Here is a 22,409-nt window from a genome sequence, read left to right as displayed (position 1 = left end):
GACTTTATGTAAATGAGCTTTTATTCATATCTCTCAGCTGTACATGTCCACCTGACTGTCAAGGCATTGGAGAGCGCAGTTCTGGGTTTTGGCGCTTTTGCACCTAATATGTATCTCCTTTCTGCGTGGGGTTACATCCAGTCAACAACATGTAAACAATAAGTAGTTCCGTATCAACAGTGAATGATAGAACATTTATCAGTACACAACAGTCTGGATGATTCCATAGCATAGCAGATCAGAAATGTATTTTGGCCTTAAACCATTCAGAGCAGCAGTGTTCTGAACCAGCTGCAGCGGTTTGACTGATTGATTTTTGTATTTAAAAAAAAAATTTTTTTAGAGAGAGACCTGTAAATACGCTGTTACAGTAGTCAAGTCGACTGAAGATAAAATGCATGGACAGGTTTTTCCAAATCCACCTGAGACACAAGTCCTTTAACTCTTGATATATCCATCAGGTGATGGTAGGCTGACTTTGTAATTATCTTAATATGACTACTGAAATACAGGTCTGAGTCCATGACTACACCAAGATTTCTGGGGGTGAAGAACGGTCCCACTGGTGACCTTTCTTCACCCCCAGAACCTTTCTTAACCCCAGGCTGGTTAGCTCATATGTTAGGAAATGGCTAGTGGCAGGCTAGGTTACATGTCTGCATTATTGTATGGGACTGGGATTCAGAAATTACTTCATGCCCTCTGAAATGATCAATTTTGACTTAGGAGTATATACAAAGGTAAGGTTGGAGATGATGTTAACAGTCCAGAAATGTGTGACGGTGAGGGCCATGGTATCCCACCTGTCAGCAGACCAGTAATGAAAGCTTTAACACGTCAGTGTTGGTCCTATGGAGATCTCCTACCCAGGGTATGTAGCTGATTGTAGTCTCATATTCCTACTGTTTTTAGTGACATAACAAACCAGTAGGACCAGCAGCTTTATATTATATTCAAAACCACAGTGTATGTAAAGCTCAAACCTTTGATGAACAATTTTCTTCTGCATGTTTGTAAAAGGAGCACAGACCTCTCTGTTTGAAACTCTTCAGAGAAAGCGTGCAATTATTTGTTACTTCTTGCATGCTGAGTGAGTTTTTTTTTTTTTTTTTACATTTTAGACAAATTCCTGACTAGTGAGCAATGCCATAAGGAACTCCTGGGGGGGTTGTACCATGTTGCATGACCTGGCTGTGTTGTGTGATTATCCTTAATTCTTCTACCAGTGGCTTGCACTGACCTGCAATCAGCATTCATTAAAAAACTGATACTTGGGACTTTTTGTGTTTTTTCTTTTCTCATTGTAAAGAATTGTTGAGGGGTATGGCGGGGATTGCTTTTCACCTGACAATGGTGGGTTTCCCCCTTTTTTCTCCCCAATTGTATCCTGCCAATTACCCCACTCTTCCGAGCTGTCCCGGTGACTGCTCCACCCCCTCTGCCGATCCGGGGAGGGCTGCAGACTACCACATGCCTCCTCCAATACATGTGGAGTCGACAGCCACTTCTTTCCAACTGACAGTGAGGCGTTTCGCCAGGGGGATGTAGCACGTGGGAGGATCACGCTATTCTCCCAGTACCCCCCCCCCCCGAACAGGTGCCCCGACCGACCAGAGGAGTGTTAGTGCAGCAACCAGGACGCATACCCACATCCGGCTTTCCACCTGCAGACAGGGCCAATTGTAGGGACACCCAACCAAGCCGGAGGTAACAACGGGACTCGAACCAGCGATCCCCATGTTGGTACCACAGAATAAACCACTATGTTACCCAGACACGAGAATGGTGGTGTTTGTTTTGACTAAACCTCCTGTATCCTGCTTAAAGTATCTCAGCCGTTAAGACGAGTGTCAAATCTTGTGAAGCCCATGCGTTCTACATTTAAAAAAAAAAACATTCACACTTCCTTTCTGCCGAACCACGTGCTAAGCTATACCACACTCTTCTTAACCTGTTGTATTATTTTCTCAAAATCTCTCTCTGAGAGCTCACAGCAACCTTCAAATCAAGATACCCAATACTGCAAAAAATTAAAATATTTTAATAATTAAAATTGCTTAAAATTAATTTAATAAAATTAATTTAATAATTAGAAAAATTTCACATTTTTGCAGTATTGGAAATGCATTGTTGTGAAAACAAAATGACACATAAACGCCAAGTTCTTTTTTGCATACGTATGTTAGGACACAGTTGTTCAATTACACGTGAAGAAAAAAATGAAATGGTTACAATGGTTGTGAAAAGTGTTCTTCGCTTATAAGCCAACGCTACTAGAGTTCATTTTGGGTCGACGAGCAGCCTGATAAGCTTGCTGGAAGAGTTTTCTAATCTGACTGTGAAGATTATCATTCCCGTGGAGGTAAACCAGAGGGTTGATAGCACTGTTCAGGCACACAAGGCCGCGGCTTATCTGATGAGCAATGTAGACTCCATCAAACCACTCACGACACTCGTGCCTTTTTGCCAAAATTCTTGTCATGAGGTTGAGATTCTTCAGTACATGATAGGGGATGTAACAAACTGAGAAGAGTATGATCAAAATTAACAACAGTCTCACGGTCCTACGTTTCAGAACCTTGTCAACAGTGTTTGTGGTGTAGAGAACAACAATCATATGTCCATAGCAGCCCAGTGTGATGAGGGTTGGGATGCAAAACCCAGTGAATGTCCATCCAATGCTGTACTTCAAGTAATCTTCAATGTAATATTCAGAGGTGGTATCAAAACATTTTTTGGACTTCTTTGCATAATTTTTGGTGAAGAACATGTCCGGGAGACTTTGGACACACACCAATACCCAAACCATTCCTGTGAGAAACATAGAATGAATGCCAGTAATTCTTCCCATTACTCTCATTGGATGAACAATGGCCAGGTACCTGTATACACTTATGCAAGTAAGGAAACCAATGCAGCCATACAAATTCAGATTGAAGCAGAATCTTGTTATTTTGCAGAAGACATCTCCAAACATCCATTTACTCCTCTGAAAATAGTACGGTACCAGAAACGGGAGCGTGAGCAGGTACAAAATATCAGCAATTCCAAGGTTGAGGATAAAAATGTTGGTGTTCCCCAGTTTCTTCCAGTTGTGCCACAGGGATCTCAGTCCCCAGCAATTAGATAGAAGGCCAATGATGAATACGGAGATGTAAACAGCAGGTAAAAATCTTTGTCCAAATTCAAAGTTAACCGATACACAAGAGCTGTTCCTCATTTTGAAAACCATTATGTGAAAGGGGTCTTTCTCAGAGAGCAAGTGTCCTGGTGTGTCTAGAGATGGAAGACTCAGAATCGAATGGTGGCAGAACAGAGACTGACTTTTTTTTCTGCAGATTTCCTGCTGAAGCCCCACGTTCTGCATCGTGACCACAGTTTGATGAAAAAAAGCCCCCAGTGGCTTGAAGTAATGAGAACATTCATTCCAAGCGATACAAACAAGTGTGTCATTGTCTTTAGAATGTTTTTAATTGTAAAACTCTAGAAAAAAATTCTAAAATTATCATGTTTTTGAAAATGTATTAGAATTTTGTTGAGTACGCCTCACAATATTACGAGGAGCATACATGGTGGATGTTTTAGACTTTTAACAGTCACCGTCTTTGCACTAAATCAAGCGGTCGAATGTCTAAATCAGAATTTTATGCGTAATATTTCGTGGCCAGGTCTGGCCACTTGTCTTTCAACCACTTCACACTGACCTAGCTCTAAACAGTAGATCCAGTGGAAGCCACCAGGTGTCAATGTCTATCTGAAACAAGAGCAAACGTGACCTTTTTCAAAAGCCAAGTGGGAAATTGGTTTGATGTAAACTGGGCACACCTATAACAACGTTTGCAGCGCAGGGTATTTCTGCATGCCCTAAATGAGTTTTCACAAGCTCTTGAAAACCTGGGGAATGAAAACAAGTTGTGCAAAGTTAGGGGCCAAATTATCGTGATAATTTGGAGATAAGTATACTATATACATGACAGGAATTACAACTCTCAAGCCTTTTTGAACACTTTGAAATGGGTATTAAGCATAACTGAGAGAAATAACAATTTAAAAAAGTAAATATATATACAAGTTAATGTATCAAACTATAATACACAAACACACACACACACACACACACACACACATAAAACATGGATATACAAAAAAAGCATTTTGAGAATAAACAGGCCACATGCAATAAACAAATTTGTACACACATTAAATGCATTAAGATGGAATTATTTACAACAAAACTAAACATGAAGAAAATAAGTGCAATGTCATTTGGCTACAAAAACAGTCAATGTACAAATGCAAAATATATTTTTCATTTAAGAATACAGTATCTGTCAACACATAGGCTGGTGTCGTTCTATGTATCTACGTTTGTACTTGACAAAAATACAACTTTAAGGTCTTTGACATTAACCCTAAAAGCCATGTATATGGCTTAGATATGTCTCCAAAACTAAAACCTCTTCAACAACGGGCATGTGCCTTTTGCCCATGGTTTACAATTAGTCAAAAGTTTCTTTTTTGTGTTACAGTTCCTAAGTTATCAGAAACATAACATCCTTGTCACTCCAAATACACTAAATAATCTTGCTGGTTGGATCAGGATCAGCAACTACAGTAACCCTCAGGACTCCGGTTCACACATGGTGCAGGAGTGTATATTGAAGTAGAGTGGAGATGTGTATTCTTAGTGCAGACTGAGTTCGTTCATCTTGTGAGGAGTTCAACTTGGTCAAAGTTCATAACCCACTGCATCATTTTCTTTCCCTTCCAGGGCACGAGGGCTTGTAAAGAGCATACAAAGCTGGATCCACATGTAAAACATTACACACGTCTCCCGCATTTGTCCTGAGTGGACAAGTTTTCACAGTCAGTAAGTCAGTGAGTGCATCTGAGCCAAATCAAGGCCTGTATCCCCAGAGTGCAGGGTTGAAGTGTGCTGTTTCTGGGCAGTTGTGATGACAGACACATGAATGGATCATCATCACAGCCCTTTTTAATAGTCTGCCAGAAGGGCAGCGGAGGCCCACCTCAGCTGTGTGGGTTTTGTAGGGAGTGCAGCAGCGGGAGTCGCTGCACTGTCCACAGTAAAGCAGGCGGTAAACCTGAGTGCTGTAACAACCCTGGTGGACGAGGCGGATGGGTAAGGGTGACCTGTAGCTGGCCTTACATTGTCCCCACCGTTCCCACTAGGATAACACACAGGGCATGCCAAAACACACACACACAAACGCACACACATTAGATGCTGGTAAGGGAAGACAGCTGATGAGTACAGATGAGAGCTCAAAAGGGATACAGGGGCCAATATGAAAAGGTGTAATATTCTATAGACAAGGCACATGTAACAGAAAGACACTTCCATGAAGAGCTTGGAAATACATCTCCTCTAAAAACATAATTCAGGAAATTTTGGGAGATCTCTAAACTCTTAATTGCCAGGTTTGTTTGTGCCATACTTTTTTCTCTGTGCATTTCTGTATTGTTTTATCTAATAATAAATTAAGTTGGACTTGTATTCTTGGGTAGTATAGTTCACTCCCTGATTAAGAGCAGAGGGTGAATGTTAAGGCATTCAGTAAAAATTTGTGGGGGTCTCACCATAGGTCGCCTTTGAGGTGACTGGACTGCCTGGCAAGGCCGGACTTTACAAAGCCTGGTCTGAATTTCCAGTTTGCAGGCCAGGTTCTTGTTGGACACCCTTGTGGAGACCCCAGCCCCGCAGCTTCTGGAGCAGGCACTCCACTGAGTACTCCGCTCTACACATGTGGAGGCAGGTGGGAGCGGGTGGTTCATATGCTGGTCCCCTGGAAGGAATGGCCAAAGTCTGTTGGGTCTTGTGGCTAGAGAAAGGCCAGAAAAGAAGCTCATAGTCAAAAGTTGTTCACAGTCTTTAGTGTATGCTTTGCGTGATGCCAAGCTGAGTGACTAGTTGTTCACCGTGATGTGGCAGATCTTTTTTGGGGGGGGGATTTTTCCCCCTTTTTCTCCGAATTGTACTTGGCCAATTATCCCACTCTTCTGAGCCGTCTTGGTCGCTGCTATGTCCCCCTGTTTTGCCAGGGGGACATAGCGTGTGGGAGGATTACGCTATTTCCCCTCCCCCAAACAGGAGCCCCGACCGACCAGAGGAGGCGGTAGTGGAGCAACCAGAACACATACCAACATCTGGCTTCCCACCTGCAGACACGGCCAATTGTGTCTGTAGGGACGCCTGACCAAGCCAGAGGTAACACAGGGATTCAAACCGGAGATCCCCATGTTGGTAGGCAACGGAGTAGACTGCCACACCACCCAGATACCCCAGATGTGGCAGATCTTTCAACGCTAGGCTAAGTACCAGATGGAAAAGAGCCTGGGTTGGTGACTGGTGTTCTCATAAGCACTCTCCAGAGACTGTTACCTCATGCAATGTGCTTACTCATAAGAGGGAAGACTGATTTAATGAATTCACTTGAAGGACTGTTTCATTGACTTTAATGTCTGATTTCGCTCTTGAGTCTCAAAAAAAATCTGAACAAGATTGTCATCTGAAGAGTTCCTCCCAAGATAACATCTTTAGATAGGCAAGTAACAATAACAAGTTGGTTTTCTGGCGCAGTAAAACATTCCTCCTAGGTTCTGAATTCAAGAACACTCAAATGGAACAAAATGTTCCATTGCTATGTATTGACATAATGACTCGGACAGCGTCAGAAATTCCAGATGCTTTAAGAGGGGTTCCATTTCCCAAACCCCGTTTTGGAGCATTTCTCTCTGCTTGGCTTCATTCGTTTAATTGTTACATAGTTTAGTTGTGGGTGTTGTTATGAAACTCGGAAACTTGGTGGGTGGGGGGAAAAAATGAGATCTGACTTTCTCAGAAAGTGTGGGTTATATTTGGACTTACATTTTCATGAGGTCAGACACACCCAAATGAAATGCAAAAATTCTCCAGTAAAAGCTTCCACACATGAAGCATCAGTAACGAGAGTCATATAAATGATGGCAGCAAAATATTGTCTTTGGGACTGGTGGATGGTGACTAACATTTGCGCAGTTATTGAGGCATCCAATGGTTTGTGAAATCACATGTGTCAGTTACATGAACACTGGAACATGTCTTGTAAATGTCAAGCTGTTTGTTATCAGGGCAAACTTTGGAGTCTTAGCTGAGGCATCCATTTTAATGGTGATTCTTTACTTCTATTGATCTGTTTAAGAAGACATATAAAAGCATGCATCATCAGATTTTTTACGTATTCCTCCTGTGTGTGTACACCTAAGCATCCATCCATCCATCCATCTTTTGTAAGCCCCCCCCCTTCTCTCCCTAATCGTATCCGGCCAGTTACCCTACTCTTACAAGCTGTCCCGATCACTGCTCCACCCCCTCTGCCGAGCTGGGGAGGGCTGCAAACTACCACATGTCTCATTTGATACATGTGGAGTCGCCAGCTGTTTCTTTTCACCTGACAATAAGGAGTTTCACCAGGGGGACGTAGTGCGTGGGAGGATTACGCTATTCCTCCCAGTTCCCCCTCCCCCCTGAACAGGTGCCCTGACAGACCAGAGGAGGCGCTAGTGCAGCGACCAGGACACATACCTACATCCGGCTTCCCACCTGCAGACACGGCTGAAGGGACGCCCGACCAAGCCGGAGGTAACACGGTGATATCTACTGTAAGTTTACCTGTGATGGCATCCTGAATGATGGTGTTCTCCAAGTTCTCACACACCCACTCCTTGCAGCACTTCCCTGGTAGCAGGACGTGCTGTGGGTTGGGGCAGTCTGGGGTGGGAAGATGGACCTCCAAGGGGCAAGCTGGCACACAGGTCACTCCTCCACTCTTACAGTGGCAATAAGAATGACAGGAGGGCTGGAAAGCCTGGCCGTCGTAGTAAGTGACTCCGTTGATCTCGCAGTTCAGATCCTTCTGACCTGTAGGACGACAGAGCACAAATACCCTGTTTGCTTACTCACCCAGGATTAGGCAGACAGCAGCCACACCCTCACCCTGGATAAATGAGGGTAACCTAATTAGCAAAGGGAAAGTTTAAAGTAGAGGGTAAACTGAAAAGCAGAAGAAAAGCAACAGAGAGATTGCTTCTTTAAGAGGTGAGGACACTGGGGTTACTGTCCCTGCCAATGGTTGTTTGGTTTGTTTGTTTTTTTCTTTTCTGTAAACCAATCCTCTCTATGATGAAACCACGGGTGTTGTTGTACACTCCATGTGTGTTGCTGCTGCAATCTATCATGTTCAATGGACGGCCGTGACAGGAAGTGTGTCAACAGCAACCCTAGAAATAGAAACCGAGATCTGTTGGGGTTCTGTCAAAGCCCTGCTGCCACCTGCTGTACTCGGCTGAATGGGCTGTAAACACAACTGTCTGTTTGTCCTGCTCGTGCAGACAGAGCGAGGCTCCATCATCCTTAATAGTCCTTTACACCTCCCTTTACATCCTCCCCTCTGCATCAACCCTACAGACACGGGCAGGAAAAGCCTGGTTGTTGGCTTGTTAGAAGAAGCACTCACTAACACACTCCCCAGGGTTTCCAGGGAAGCTGGCGCTGTAGTCACACTGGAGTCCTCTCTGGTTGTCACAGGGAAGCATTTCAGTGCAGGCCTCGCCTCGCTTCCTGGCACACACCTGACAGCACTGGCAGGCATCCAGCACCAGCGGGACACCAGCGGGGCACTGGGGGGGAGTACTGGGACACTGGCATGGCCTCTCACATAGCTGACACATGACCTAGCAAAGACGTCACACATCGGGGTAGGTTAGAGGACAAAACTTTGACGAGGTTTGGTTTAGCGGGTGTCTTTCGCAATGCCGTCTATTATAGAATTAGAATTGGAATATATTTTATCTCTGCCAAGTGAGTTTTCCCATGAAACAGCTTGAATTTGACATGGTTTATGTAAACCTAAGTTAGGAATTTTCTGTATATAAAAATGAATCAGCGTTTTTTGTTCATAAATTTAGTGAAAGTATTAGGCAATATCAATAAAGTACAAGTATAAAAGAGTATGGATTTCCAAAGGAAATACAAAATGTTACATCTTACTATGTTATTTAAACGATGCAGTAGTCACATCAAAGAATATTACATTAATCAGTTCATCATTAGTGGACTCATCGTCGTAGGTAACCTCTTTCAATTGCAAGACAGTTTTTCTGATCATAATGTTGCCCATCCTTATACTCAACGGTCATTGCCATTGTTATCAGAAATCATTACCCTCAAGGTAGTGTCATCACTCATCACGTATTTTTAAAAGCAGTTCCCATCTCCCTGGTATGTAAACAGATGTATTTTTAGTAACAGGACTTTGTGGAGGAAACAATGAATCCAGCACCGTCTCGCCAAAGCACTGTTTTCAATTACATGTATCAGATGGAACCAACCCACCGGCGGCATTAGAAAAAGCCCACCCTCTCTTATTCTGAGCAGAGGAACAGGAGATTCCCCGTACCGATTACATGAAATACAGAAACAAGTCAACCTCACAAACTGCTCTCTGTTACTGGCTACTCTTTTGGAAGATGCGTTACCTATAGACAATGGTTTTGGCTGGATATTTGCTGTGCTTAATCTAGTTTAAACATCGGAAACAATGTAAATGATTTGTCCTTGCATGTACACTATACATTCAATTAGGAGTGCACTACTTTTCCCCATTCTTAATGCAATAATGCTCAAATACATTAATGCACAAAAAATAATTGTTATAGCTATGTATCATATTAGTATTTTTACAATGAAACAAACCAAGCAAACTCAGTGGAAATTGATTGACTTCATATCTTGAAACACGTCACTCCCAACATACTGTCTCTCCCCCTCTCTCTCTCACACACACACGCACGCACGCACACACACACACACACACACACACACACACACACACACACACACATGTGCGTGCGATCCCATCCAGAGCCATACATTATGAAACAGAAAGGCTGGCCTCACCTGTGCACCAATACAGAGCAGCAAAGCCAAAGCTATCACATTGTCATAGAGTAGTCTATCCATGAGCTCTACTGTTATTGATGGAGCTGCACACTCTGTGTTCCTGGCTATCTAACCTTTGTGTCAGACTATGACGGTGTTGCTACCGATAGAGCTGTTTGCGAACTGCCTCCTGACATTTATAAAGTCTGGACTCTGATGTCACGGGCTGACTGCCGTGTAAACAGCCACTGGACCGTCATCAGAAATGTTTCACATTCCTCCTCCCTGCCATTTCCACTTCCAGACACTCCCCCCCCCCACTCCCTCCTACTCCTTCCCCTCCCTCTCTCCCTTCTTTCCAGTCTATCGGTGTTTAAGTTTACACAGCTTAGATCGAGCCGAGAGGAGGAAAATGCCCTGTCCAACCAGTCCATAAAGTGTCAGACAACCTCCAGAGGCTTGTGGTAATGACTTGGATTTAAGTCGATGAGATTTTATCTTGCTGTGGTTTCTACAGCTTCTTGATATTCCACATCGTCAATCAGATATTGACTACTGAGATCTCTACAGGGCAAAGAAAGAACAGATATTTCCGTCATTCAATTTTTGATACCAAAACTTTAGCTACTTCTGGAGATGTAATCTGATTACTTTGGGCATATTTAAGAGACTAGCTCGCTCTGCTCCCTCTGGTTTCCATGGTGTAAGTGCGACATGTGTGAGCTCTGCTTGAGTTTGAATCATCGTGGGCATGTCCATTGTGTGAGAGGCTCACTCTTGAAGATAATTCAAATAGGGAGATGGGAGCAAACAGTGTCAAAGCACCTCTCAAAGGCCACGAGGAGACACCTGCTGGTCGAGACAGCGTTACTGGGGAGATGCATTACTAATAAGTTAGACGAGAACGAGTATGAATCTATACAGAATACTTTATTTAGGTTTGTGGAAACAGACATCATATGGCATGTGTTGTGTATGCAAAATCTTTAGAATACTTAAGCTAATGCCATTGCTACAGATGTTGAGCGTAACAGTTATTGAAATAGTAATCTTACTTGTAATTGTGCAAGTAATGATAATAGCAGAGTTACCACATGCACAAAGTAATATTGCGTAACAGCCACGATATGTCTTCTAAAACTGAGAGATTGGAGCAAATAGCTTACGGTCACAGATACATTCAGCAGACATGGCAAAAATATCAACAGTAAAAAAAAATCTGCATTGCCACCTGGGCAAGAGTTTAGAAAACAAGAGATTCTCCAAAAACAAAGAAAATAAATTCCTGAATTCCTGAGATTCATCAATCTTTCTTCAAGGAGCTTGGCGGGAAGTATAGACGGTGAGTGATCGGTTATAAATAGAACAAAAGCAACAGAAAGGCAGAGAGCAGGAAAGAAGTCATGTCCATGATGTGGGCGGGTGGGGGGGTGTCCAGGTCCAGGTGGCCAGACGGTTTTATGGCAGATGTTACTGCAGGGCCCCAGACTCAGCCATCTCTGACACGTACGCTTGCCTTGCCTCTTTCCAATTTTCGTTCCGTGCTTTCCCAGCGAGACGGGAATTGGAATGACCACAAGGAAATGGGCTGTAGCTCTACTGTTACATGCAGTGTATTTTGTAAAATGATTTCGAACATACCAGGACCTAGCGTATTAATGCTGTGAACAGTTGTGGATGATGAACAATACAAGGTATGTGAAATGAAGTGCAGGGTGGATACATGGTTGAGACAGCATGAAGAAAAATGAAGAAAAATAGCTGGAATAACTGGAATAGTAGCATTATCACAGATAAACTTGTAATAAAAAGACCCAATTCGCAATAATACATTTTTCTCTTTTGGAAGGCAGAAATGAGCACTAGTGAGAAGTACTCACATATACTGTACCGTTACGCTAATGTCACATAATCCATGAATCCACAAATGTCCTTTGCAAACAAGAAACCTTCATATTTTCTGAACGTATTTCCTTTTAGAGTGAGGGACCATAATGCACTGCTCCATGCAGTGGAGCCAGTTATGAATAAGAGCCCTACAATGGCAATACAGCATACGTACATGAAACACGAATTTTCCACAATAGACTACAGCATGAATGATTAAGTCTGGTGGACTTACATTAACACGTCGGACGTGCACAAGTAATCTGACTTTATATTCCAACAAATCGGCCTCTCTCAGCTTTGCAAATGCAATTTGAATTTCTGAAATGTACGTATAGTCTCATGATGTCTTTATGCATGCTCAATAATCCAGGTAGGGAAATCACAGAAAGTTGAATCGGCTCATCTGGACATAATGTTTATTGAGAGAAACTCTAGTTAATGGTCACGGCAATTTGCATATGAAACTGATCATTGGTTTTGGTCGTTATGCCACTGTACTGTCTATAAGGGTGGGGATACCTGCAGCCAGTTTAGACTGAAGAGGTCACTTAGATGAGTGATGAAACGTTTCTCCCAATAAACGTTGTGTCCAGATGAACTGATCAAACTTTCTGTGATATAGTCTCACAAGTTATCTCAAGCTATCTCACATGTTGTTTTGTTTACCCCTCCCCCCCACGTTTTTCTCCCCAACTGTATCCAGCCAACCCCAATCTTCCGAGCTGTCCCGGTCGCTGCTCCACCCCCTCTGCCGATCCGGAGAGGGCTGCAGACTACCACATGCCTCCTCTGATACACGTGGAGTCACCAGCCGCTTCTTCTCACCTGACAGAGAGGAGTTTCACCAGGCGGCCATAGTGTGTGGGAGGAGCACGCTATTCCCCCCCAGTTCCCCCTCCCTCCCAAACAGGCGCCCCGACCGACCAGAGGTGCTAGTGCAGCGACCAGGACACATATCCACATCCGGCTTCCCACCCACAGACACGGTCAGATGTGTCTGTAGGGACGCCCGACCAAGCCAGAGGTGACACGGGGATTCGAACCGGCGATCCCCGTGTTGTTAGGCAACAGAATAGACTGCTACGCTACCTGGACACCCCCCATCTCACAAGTTTTTACCCTAAATAAATTCAAACCTTCCAATCATTGGACCTGCCTAGTTTATGGTAGGGGGCATGTAGGATTATAAGAACATTTTACTATTTATTGTTTCTATGTATACTCTTCCCTGCGTCACATAGATAGGAGGAAGCTGAGGTTCAATGGCATAATTTCTCCGTTATAGCTGCAATCCTGAAGATTTGCATGCAAACAAATGTCCTTTTGAACTTTTCTTTATGCTGATCAACAAAGTTGATTCAGTTTTATTTCAGCATAGCAGACAAACGTGGAAGAATAAGACAGGCAGCATCAGGTTTCGAGGGGGAGCAGAACAGTTGCAGTTATCTTTGCATAAACAGCAGCGCAAGAACCACTTCAATTACAGTTTCACTTGTTTGTCAGCGGATAAGCTGCTGCTGTGGTAGCAGTGGTAACTGCTTTATGTTAAACAAATCTCTTTGTTTTGAAGCGCTCAAACCCCGATGCAATTACCGCAGTGTGCATAAGTGTCAAGAAGTTAAGCAAAAACAACAATCTTCAGGGCTGCAGCTTTAGCAAAGGACAAATGACAACAACTAGGAACACATTGTCTGGGAGAATAAACGGGAGACATATTGAGACTACAATTTGAAGGTCCTTGGATGTTGTGAGATGTTTGGGCTACAATGTTCCCAACTACGTTCCTTTCTTCTTCTTCTTTTTTCCAATATTATCATATTTATGGGTCATATGTCTGCACTGAGTTGCCCCGTTTGTTCTTGCAGAAGGAAAAGAGAACGGCTGGACTCTGGAGGCCAGAGAAACTGTGCAGGGCTTTCACCCTCCTGCTGTGGCTTTTCTCTCTCCGACTGTGCATCCATAAAAATGCTTGAGCAATTAGACCACATTCAAGTTGTTGCCGTCACCGTCTTTATTTTAAAACCTGACAGAAGAATGTTTCTACACAGTAAATGAAAATGACCTTGACCAACATTCTGTCACTTACAATACAACCCCACAAGAAAGAATAAGTAGGGCATACCGTATCCTGGATAGACTTATTGGCTAGCCATGGTTGGCGTATAAACAACTGAATGAGGATAATAAGGCCATAGAAACGTATAAAAATATCGACTGTAGCCCATATCTGTCATGTTGTAAACAGTATTTGTACCTACAAATTAACATGGGCAGAGAGGCCTTAGAGGTCCACCACATCTTTCCAAAGCCAACAGATGTTGGAAAGCTGACATAATAAAAGTTTTGCCCATAAAGACATTAGACAGTTCTTTTGAAGAAACCTTGCAGTCATACACAATGACCCTATTCAGTGTGAGGGAATATTGTTTTGCTTTGTGAAGGGTGAAGGTATATATTAAAATTCCTATTGTTTTTTTGTGTTCACACAAAGCACATAGACTGAACAGCAAAGTAAAGAAAATATTATTTTTTTTCCCTATAAAAGTTAGAAAAGAATTCATTAATCTAAGCGAAAATAATAACAAAAAAAATCCCTGTAGCAAAATCTATCAGCGTGACGCATAAATGTCTAACACATATTCCGGAAAATGTTTAGCCATCTTAACATACCTGAGTAGGTACAGTATGAAACGATGCATGGGTTAACCACATTATTGTTGCGGTGATACTCTGGAAAAGTGCACTTCCTTGATCACATTTGCAAGGTTTGAACCCCCACAGATCTTTTTTTTTGTTTGTGCATATGTCAAAGCCAAAACATAAACATAGGCAACTTTTCTGGTAACTAGTGCATCAATAATTAACTGCAATGCACATGCAGTAGCTGCCACAAAATCAACAACAAATGCTTTATTCATATTTAACATCATACTTCATCACACTCCATTTTGAATCATTAGCATTTACATCTGTTTTGTTTTTTTTATCATTTTTTTTGGCGGGGGGGTTCTCCCTGGTTCTCCCTTTTTCCCCGCAATTGTATTTAGCCAATTACCTCACTCTTTCGAACCCTCCCGGTCAATGCTCCAGCCCCTCTGCCAATCCGGGGAGGCGCTAGTGCAGCAACCAGGACACGTGTCTGTAGGGACGGCCGACCAAGCCGGAGGTAGTTAGCAATTAGCAGATAAATTCAAATGTAACCAGTGGCATCATAAAACGCAACATGGTAACCGTGTCATAGCACGTCAAGCCGAGTAGCTACATTTACTGTAGGTGCGTCTCAGAGGCAGAGAATGGGGGGAAATTGCAAAACAGGCAATTATGCTGTCAAGTTCAGGCAGAAAAGGACTCAATCACAGAGCAGACACCAATAGTAATGGTGTTGACAGTACAATAGTATGCAACATTAAGTATCACAGTAATGAGCGTAAGAGAGAATTGCATTTCCCTCATTTGTGAAGTAAGTACAGCCATTATGCTAAAGATGGCGCCAATTCATATCGTAGCATGGCGTTACAGCGAACCAGAGGTGTCTTGATGCATGTTCAATAATCCAGGTAAGAAAATTAAACAAAATAAGTGACCTCTAAGTGACCTCTTCAGTCTGAAGAGGTCACTTCGTTGAGCGATGAAACGTATCTGTCAATAAACATATCCAGATGAACTGATTCAACCTTCTTTGAGTGAACCAGAGGCTTCATTTTGGATCATTTGTTACACCTCCAAATAGCAGAATCATAGGTCATTAAAAGATCAGATACAAAAATAGGGGATCGAAACACTGTACAATGTTTTTGACTTTTTGGGCCGTCAGACTTTAGACATGAATTGAGTTCTCACACTGACTTAAACATCTTTTAAGTTTGGACTATTTTTGAATGTACATCTCCTCGCCTCCAACACGAGTGCCCTCAGCAATTCATGACAATATCCATATTTGACAGCTCTAAAGTTAGTGGGTTTGATTGGTGCCCGGTGGTTGTGCCGTGACTGATTTGAATATGACTCAGAGTAAACAGGCTGTGGGCTTCACCGGTCACAAATAATCGCAAACGTTTCTCAGGGCAGTGTTTGATGTGCACATAACATGGGGAAGGGTTCCAAGTGCACTCGGTAATTGGTGTCTGAGGTTTTGGCAGCGAGTGACCTTGAAATCAACAGTCTCGGCCTTCCCAGCAGTGGCGCGAAGCTTGTGCCAAATCTGCAGGTATCTCTATGGTGAAGAGGACGACTCATGAGCGACTGGTGGCTACTTTTGCAGACCTAAGCCGAAAAACATGTGTGAGATGTACCGTGTCTGTTGCGGTAGTGACTTGCATTGACTCATTATTCCAGTAAGGTTTCTGGAAAAGGAATGGCCAGCATTACTGTAACACTTCCAATAGCTATACTTCACTGAGCTCATGGCTGACTGGAAATATTCAAAATACAGTAAATACAATCCATCGGCGAAACTGAATGACTCAATGAAAACTGAAATGCAATTCTATAGAACACAGGCATCACAAAATACTGGTGTCAAAAGTGTTTAAGATTCATATGCAATGTTGCTGTTAACTTGTGGTATGACCAATTTACTTAAATTGGTTTAAACTTTTAAAAAGATGAGTTCCCTTTGTTAGACTGACCTCTTGGCTTCCACTAAACATTCTCATCAGCAAGCCAAATGACGCCTGGTGTCAGCCACGCATATCAGTTTTCTCATTGTTTTCACAAACCTCCAATTCGGCTTAATTTGTTTTAATGACAAGTAATGACAGGTCGCAGATGAACTTGGTAGTTATTTGGTTTGAGGAGACATCCGTGGCTGTGCCCTAGTCCAAACGAAGCGTATAAAATCTCAAGCTTGACGGTGTCTATTTTGCTCTATAGAAATTCTTTTCACCCCCACCCCCCTTTCTCCCAAATTTTACTTGGCCAATTGTAGTGGGCCAATTACCCCACTCTTCCGAACCGTCCCAGTCGCTGCTCCACCCCCTCTGCCGATCCGGGGATTGCTACAGACTACCACATGCCTCCTCCGATACATGTGGAATCACCAGCCGCTTCTTTTCACCTGACAGTGAGGAGTTTCACCAGGGGGACATAGCACGTGGAAGGAGCACGCTGTTGCCCCCAGTTTCCCCCCCGAACAGGCGCCCCAACTGACCAGAGGAGGTGCCAGTGCAGTGACCAGGACACATACCCACATCCGGCTACCCACCCGCAGACACCACCAATTGTGTCTGTAGGGATGCCCAACCAAGCCAGAGGTAACAACGGGATTTGAACCGGTAATCCCCGTGTTGGTAGGCAACGGAATAGACCGCTACACTACCCAGACGCCCCTGCTCTATAGAAATTTGATCAATCCTATGCAGGACTATAATGCGAGTGTTTTGAAATGCTAAAACAAATGCTCTCTCAGAAGGTTCTTGATCTCAATGACATAAGCCAAATACGGATTACAACATACCAAAAGTAAAAATAAATGCATATATCAAATACATATCATTGAAATGTTCCCCATATGTGTGACTGCTCTGCAGTGTTTTCTTCTCTCTCTCTCTCTTCCTGAGTCTCTGTTTCCCTCCCACCCTCCTCTGCCCTCGCTTACAGTAATGTTTTCTGAAAGTCAGTATTGGGGACAATATGCTCTTTTATTAACATCAGCTGGGAAGTCTTATCAGATGACGGTGCTCTGTGACTCCTACAGTCACATTCCACTTAGAGTGAATGGCCGCTGGCATGCAGAGCAAGGTTCCTTGAAAATTTCTGTTTTTGTGCTTTCATTTATGATCATTTTTTATCAGCATGAGTAATGGCAGGAAAGGTGGTGACGCACCACAATGTTAAAAAACCCGGTTGTAAAACTTTCAAAAAGGAGGTTGACGAGGCCAGTGTTTAAACACATGGGGAATTACTTGAACGTTTACATAACTTAATGAACACCAGGCACGCAGACTATTTTCAGAACAGTAATGTCCAGGTGTATCCTTTCCACTCCTGCAAAGTTCCATAAGAAATGCCACAGGTGTGCAGCTGGTATAGGGTGCAATATATTACATAACAAATTGTGAAAGTGGACGAAATATATCAAACCAAACAGGGCATTTAAACATGCGTTTTTAAACTGCCTTGTCTTACTGGAGGCTAAATGCAGTAGTTATTCGATTTTGAGACACAAAAAAGTCCATAAAATCCCTGTCTTAGAAGAATAAGAAAACACGAATATGAACATTTGCTGTAAGGAAAGGCATCTTCTCAGGATATGGTTTTTAAGTCATTTGTGCATGTGCACATGTGCAAAATGCTTCAAGATATAACCAGCAATGACGACATACATGCATGCATGCGCACACACACACACACACACACACAGAGACAAAGCCCTTCCAACATGGAGGATTCTGTCGGCAGCCAAGATGTTTTCCCTGGTAGGAAATGACACCTGGATTCCAGGCATTCCCACTCTATGTGTGAGAATCACACAGTGTTGTCTCAGGAACACCCCGAGCCTATGATAAGGACATCGTCCTGACCAAAGGTCACTCCCTGACGTATGCAGTGCCGAGGTCACACCCCTGTCTACTGCCACATAGGAAAAGCACATATCCTCCAGACACCTACCCACACCCACTCCCCGCGACAGCTACACTGACAGATTTATGAGCAAAGGTAAATACAACTGCCTGTCTGGCATCATAGCCCAGCCAAAAATGTAACTTTTATGGGTTTGAATGGCATTGTAGTGTACCTATGCAGCTTCACATGTCACATTTTGGATACTGACATGAGGGTTTTTTTGACGGGTGTGTGTGGTAAAAACTTAGTGATGGCTTGATACCACTTTTGCATTTCTGATACTGATAATGATAACAAGTACTTGCTGATAATAATACCAAACCGAAACTTTTTTTCCCTCTTCGACAACTAGTATCTACATATGTCAATCTTCGCCCACTGCAAATATTGCATTCTGTCTGCCTCAAATACTCACAGATGTGGGTTTTTTTTCTTTTTTTTACACTACACTCCAAGGCACAGAAAAACCATGCCTTTTAGCCCTGATACAGGATCTGTGCAACCCAACCTCCTCATCTTATTCATAAGCCCGTAGGATTACAAAAACCCCCGCCACCCCAGCTATGGACTGTTCCAGCTGCTACCGTCAGGCAAGCGGTACCGAAGCCTCAAAGCTCGGTCCAGTAGGCTCCAGAACAGCTTCTTCCACCAAGCAACCAGGCTTTTGAACAAAGAACATTAAAGACACTAAGCCTGGTGCTGGACTGACTGGTACTGACCTATGGTCTTCAGCGGATCATCAGTTTACACATAAACACAACCAGTCGTAGCATGGCTTACACAAACACACACAAATATACAAACAACTACATACACATATGCACATTTATTAAGGCTAGGCCTATACACACATACACACACAGCACCCTACATACACCGCACGCTATTTATTATTATTACTGCTTTTTTGTTCTGTTTTGTTATTTATTACTATTGTTGCTGCAGTGTTGAGGAGCCAAAACACAAGAATTTTATTCTCTTGTATTTGTATAATGAGACGTAACAAATAAAGAATCTTGAATCTTGAAACATACGTGAGCCAAATGGCCAACAGAAAATCCAACACCCAAAAGTTAACATTTGTTTGTCCAAACCAAATTTTTAAGGACCTTTCTAGAGAACAAAAACAGTACTACAACAACTATATCATGTGCCCATTATCTATTATAGTAAGCGTGTCACTGGCATCTCTCCCATACTCATTTGGTGCGTCCGGGCAGCTTGGGTTCACACGGATACCCAGAGTTGTTTGTGGAGAGCAGATTTCAGGTACAGAGAGTAGAAATAGCCATGTGCCCTTGTTGACACACCTAAACCAACAACAACACATTTTCTAGTTACAGTTACCAAAAATAACTGAAAACAAATAAATAAGAAACAGTGGCTCAATTCATGTATGAGACCACTTCCTAACTTGGTAAGCAGTGTCAATATTTTTAGGTGAGATTATGCGCTAACTTCAGGTGTGGGAGACCTACTTTGTTGAGATCTAGAGACATCTAACACGCAGAAGGACCTCAGAGTGTTCAACTGGCGCTGTTTATGATGCAAGCAACTGCTGGTAAACTGAACGAGTACGTGCTGACAGACAAAGACTCAATCAGCGGCAGAAATCATAGTTGTGAGCTGTGGAAATGTATGATTTTGGAAAGAAGTCTGGTCACATTGCTTTTGTTTGCTTGATAATGAGATGTTGTATAGTAATCAAACTGCAGTCATATTATTTGATGTCTCTTGCAAAAAGAAAAGGAAGGATATGGGCATGCAACAATGCGACTATATAATATGAGTGAAACAGTCTTGCTCACAGACACTAGATGAATGAAAGCATTCGGATAAACCCATCATTACAGGCCTGATTTTCCCTATTTCCACAACAAGTGAATGTCCAAGTAATTCATGGAGCAATCATTTTAATGAGGGCGCAGCCACTGGCTGTATCAGGGTCAACAACACCTCTTAACATTGTGAGTATTAAGATGGCGTCACCACCCTGAATGACTAGCAACATCTCTGAGATTAAAACAGGGTGGAGGAATGTTCTCCTACTTAACTGCAGGTGAAATGGTGTTATGCATATATGGGTAGTGAGACTGTGTTAGAACAAAGTGTACCCAATGTATTTTGATGCTGATTGTAATGTGGCCAACAAATATGGGTTTTGTTTTGTTGTTTTTTTGTGATGTTTGTGTTTGCAGAACACATGTGGTTTGTTGTGCAAACACGAGTCTCCCTCCCATTGTTGCCTGATAGCGCCAAGTAACTGTTGTGACTTTGGATCATTTCTGTAGATGTTCGTAACAAAACAAAGAGTAGGGATAACATTTTGTCTTCCCGAGTGTCTGTGCATTATAGTATGCGTGTAAGGGATATTTTTTCTATGATCCGGATGACCTCTAGTGGTCATGTCAGGGCGGCTCAAAATGTAAAACATACAATGGCCTCAGAAGGTGGCCCTCACAATTTCTTCCTGTTGCGCCTCCAAATCTCAATGGATTGAGATCATTTTTAAATAAATTGAACGCAAGCAATAGATAGATAGATAGATAGATAGATAGATAGATAGATAGATATTCAAGAGCAATTGTTTTCAAAAATAAAAGCTTTACATATTTCTCTTTGTGGCAGTGGGGTGTGACTTGTGTGTTAGGTGGTGATGGAGAGCCTGGAGTGGCTGTGTCGCATCAGCAGCTGACTTGCAGCAAGATAGGAAATGGCCATACATTGCGCTGCATTAGTCATTAACCCGTCTTTATTACCTTCCAACGAGACTGGGGAGAAGTAGGATAGGATGCACTCGAACCCTGTCTGTGAAGCTAGCCGAATCATGTCTGTGAATGTTCTCATTCATCCAGGTCGTGGTTATCCAAAGGAGTTGAATCAAGTGCAACTGGACTTGGTATATATCCGTGAATATGGATAGCCGAATCATGAAAAGGACTGTATCCTGTACACTTTCCACATTTGTTGGAACAATTAAGTGCTGCACTCTAAACATCCCACCTAAATTATTGCTTTTTCACGTGTTTATTCAGAAAAAGTAAAACCGGAACTACAAGCAGACACAAACCGGAAATACAAGCAGACACTAGAGGACAGTACAGCGCATTAGCGACACCCATTGTCAAATTACTGTATTACAACACTCCCACTAAATTTTACAATGGCATTAAGGCACTTCACACTAAATTATATTACTAAAAGCCATGCTCTCCTTCACAAATAATGTCAAGATAATAAATCGTTAAACTGAAAAAGAAAACTTGCAAGATTCCTTTTCTTACTCCTTTTACCTTGCTTACAGCTTTCTTACCATTTTCAACAGAAAAACAGTGCCTGTTACAGTAAACAGAATTACATAGGCGTAGATCAGTGACTGTGTCGTTGCTGATGTTTATTGAGCCACTGCAGACACCGTACTGAGGAACACTCAGTTATACAGGTTACCGGGTGAGGGCCCGCGAAGCGCACTATCGTCCCCCTTTCTTAGCTCATGCTCATACCATAACAAAACCATGTTGTCAATTATCAATACTTGCTGAATAACATATATTGAACAAACCTTCAAATAACACATTAAATAACTGTTCAATAATCACAGAGTGAGAATTATCAAATGCAAAGAAAACAATTTGCCCTTAATGAATAATATGAAAATAGTTGTCTTAGCAAAGCATATAGTTATACTTTAACACAAAATGAGGTCTTTTATATGTAAAGATACCTGAAACGAAACCCAAAGACCTCAATGTCAGCTCTTAGCAAATCAGAGAATTAACTTAAATGACATAACCTTCAAAATTTTGAGCTGACAAATTGACTCAATCTTTATACTTAGGATTTGGCTTGCTGACACGACCATAGCGTGTTGTGTACAGACTTCCAGTTGTCTTAGCAGGTAGCACAGCTGTAGGTGTTTTCATATGTGACCGTTCAGTGTCCAGCGTGTTGTGTGACACTTTTGTTGGAGTGTGCTGGTTGTTAAGTTCGTATCCCACTTCTGACACCATGTTTCGTG

General features: G+C 42.6%; 2 protein-coding genes across 4 annotated transcripts; both read right to left on the bottom strand.

Annotated features, from left to right (window-relative positions):
• Positions 1-2,053: 2,053 nt before the first annotated feature.
• si:dkey-78k11.9 (P2Y purinoceptor 1) lies at positions 2,054-3,379 on the bottom strand. The gene has a single exon (XM_056273153.1). The coding sequence runs from the start codon at positions 3,365-3,367 to the stop codon at positions 2,258-2,260; it is 1,110 nt and encodes a 369-aa protein (XP_056129128.1). The 5' UTR covers positions 3,368-3,379; the 3' UTR covers positions 2,054-2,257.
• A 73-nt stretch (positions 3,380-3,452) lies between these two features.
• Positions 3,453-10,088, bottom strand: ccn5 (cellular communication network factor 5). 3 transcript variants are annotated; one of them, XM_056273154.1, is made up of 5 exons: positions 9,956-10,088; positions 8,514-8,730; positions 7,670-7,918; positions 5,599-5,840; positions 3,453-5,186 (listed from the first exon to the last, which is right to left on the bottom strand). In XM_056273154.1, the coding sequence occupies exons 1-5, from the start codon at positions 10,016-10,018 to the stop codon at positions 4,899-4,901; spliced, it is 1,059 nt and encodes a 352-aa protein (XP_056129129.1). In that variant the 5' UTR covers positions 10,019-10,088; the 3' UTR covers positions 3,453-4,898. The 3 variants fall into 3 exon arrangements, with proteins under 3 accessions (XP_056129129.1, XP_056129131.1, XP_056129130.1); XM_056273156.1 differs by having other exon boundaries at positions 3,453-4,845; XM_056273155.1 differs by having other exon boundaries at positions 3,453-4,801.
• Positions 10,089-22,409: the final 12,321 nt, after the last annotated feature.

The sequence above is a fragment of the Lampris incognitus genome, chromosome 2, assembly GCF_029633865.1.
Source record: "Lampris incognitus isolate fLamInc1 chromosome 2, fLamInc1.hap2, whole genome shotgun sequence".
NCBI lineage: Eukaryota > Metazoa > Chordata > Actinopteri > Lampriformes > Lampridae > Lampris > Lampris incognitus.
The sequence above is the reverse complement of the archived record's forward strand: the minus strand, read 5'-3'. Positions and strand labels throughout refer to the sequence as shown.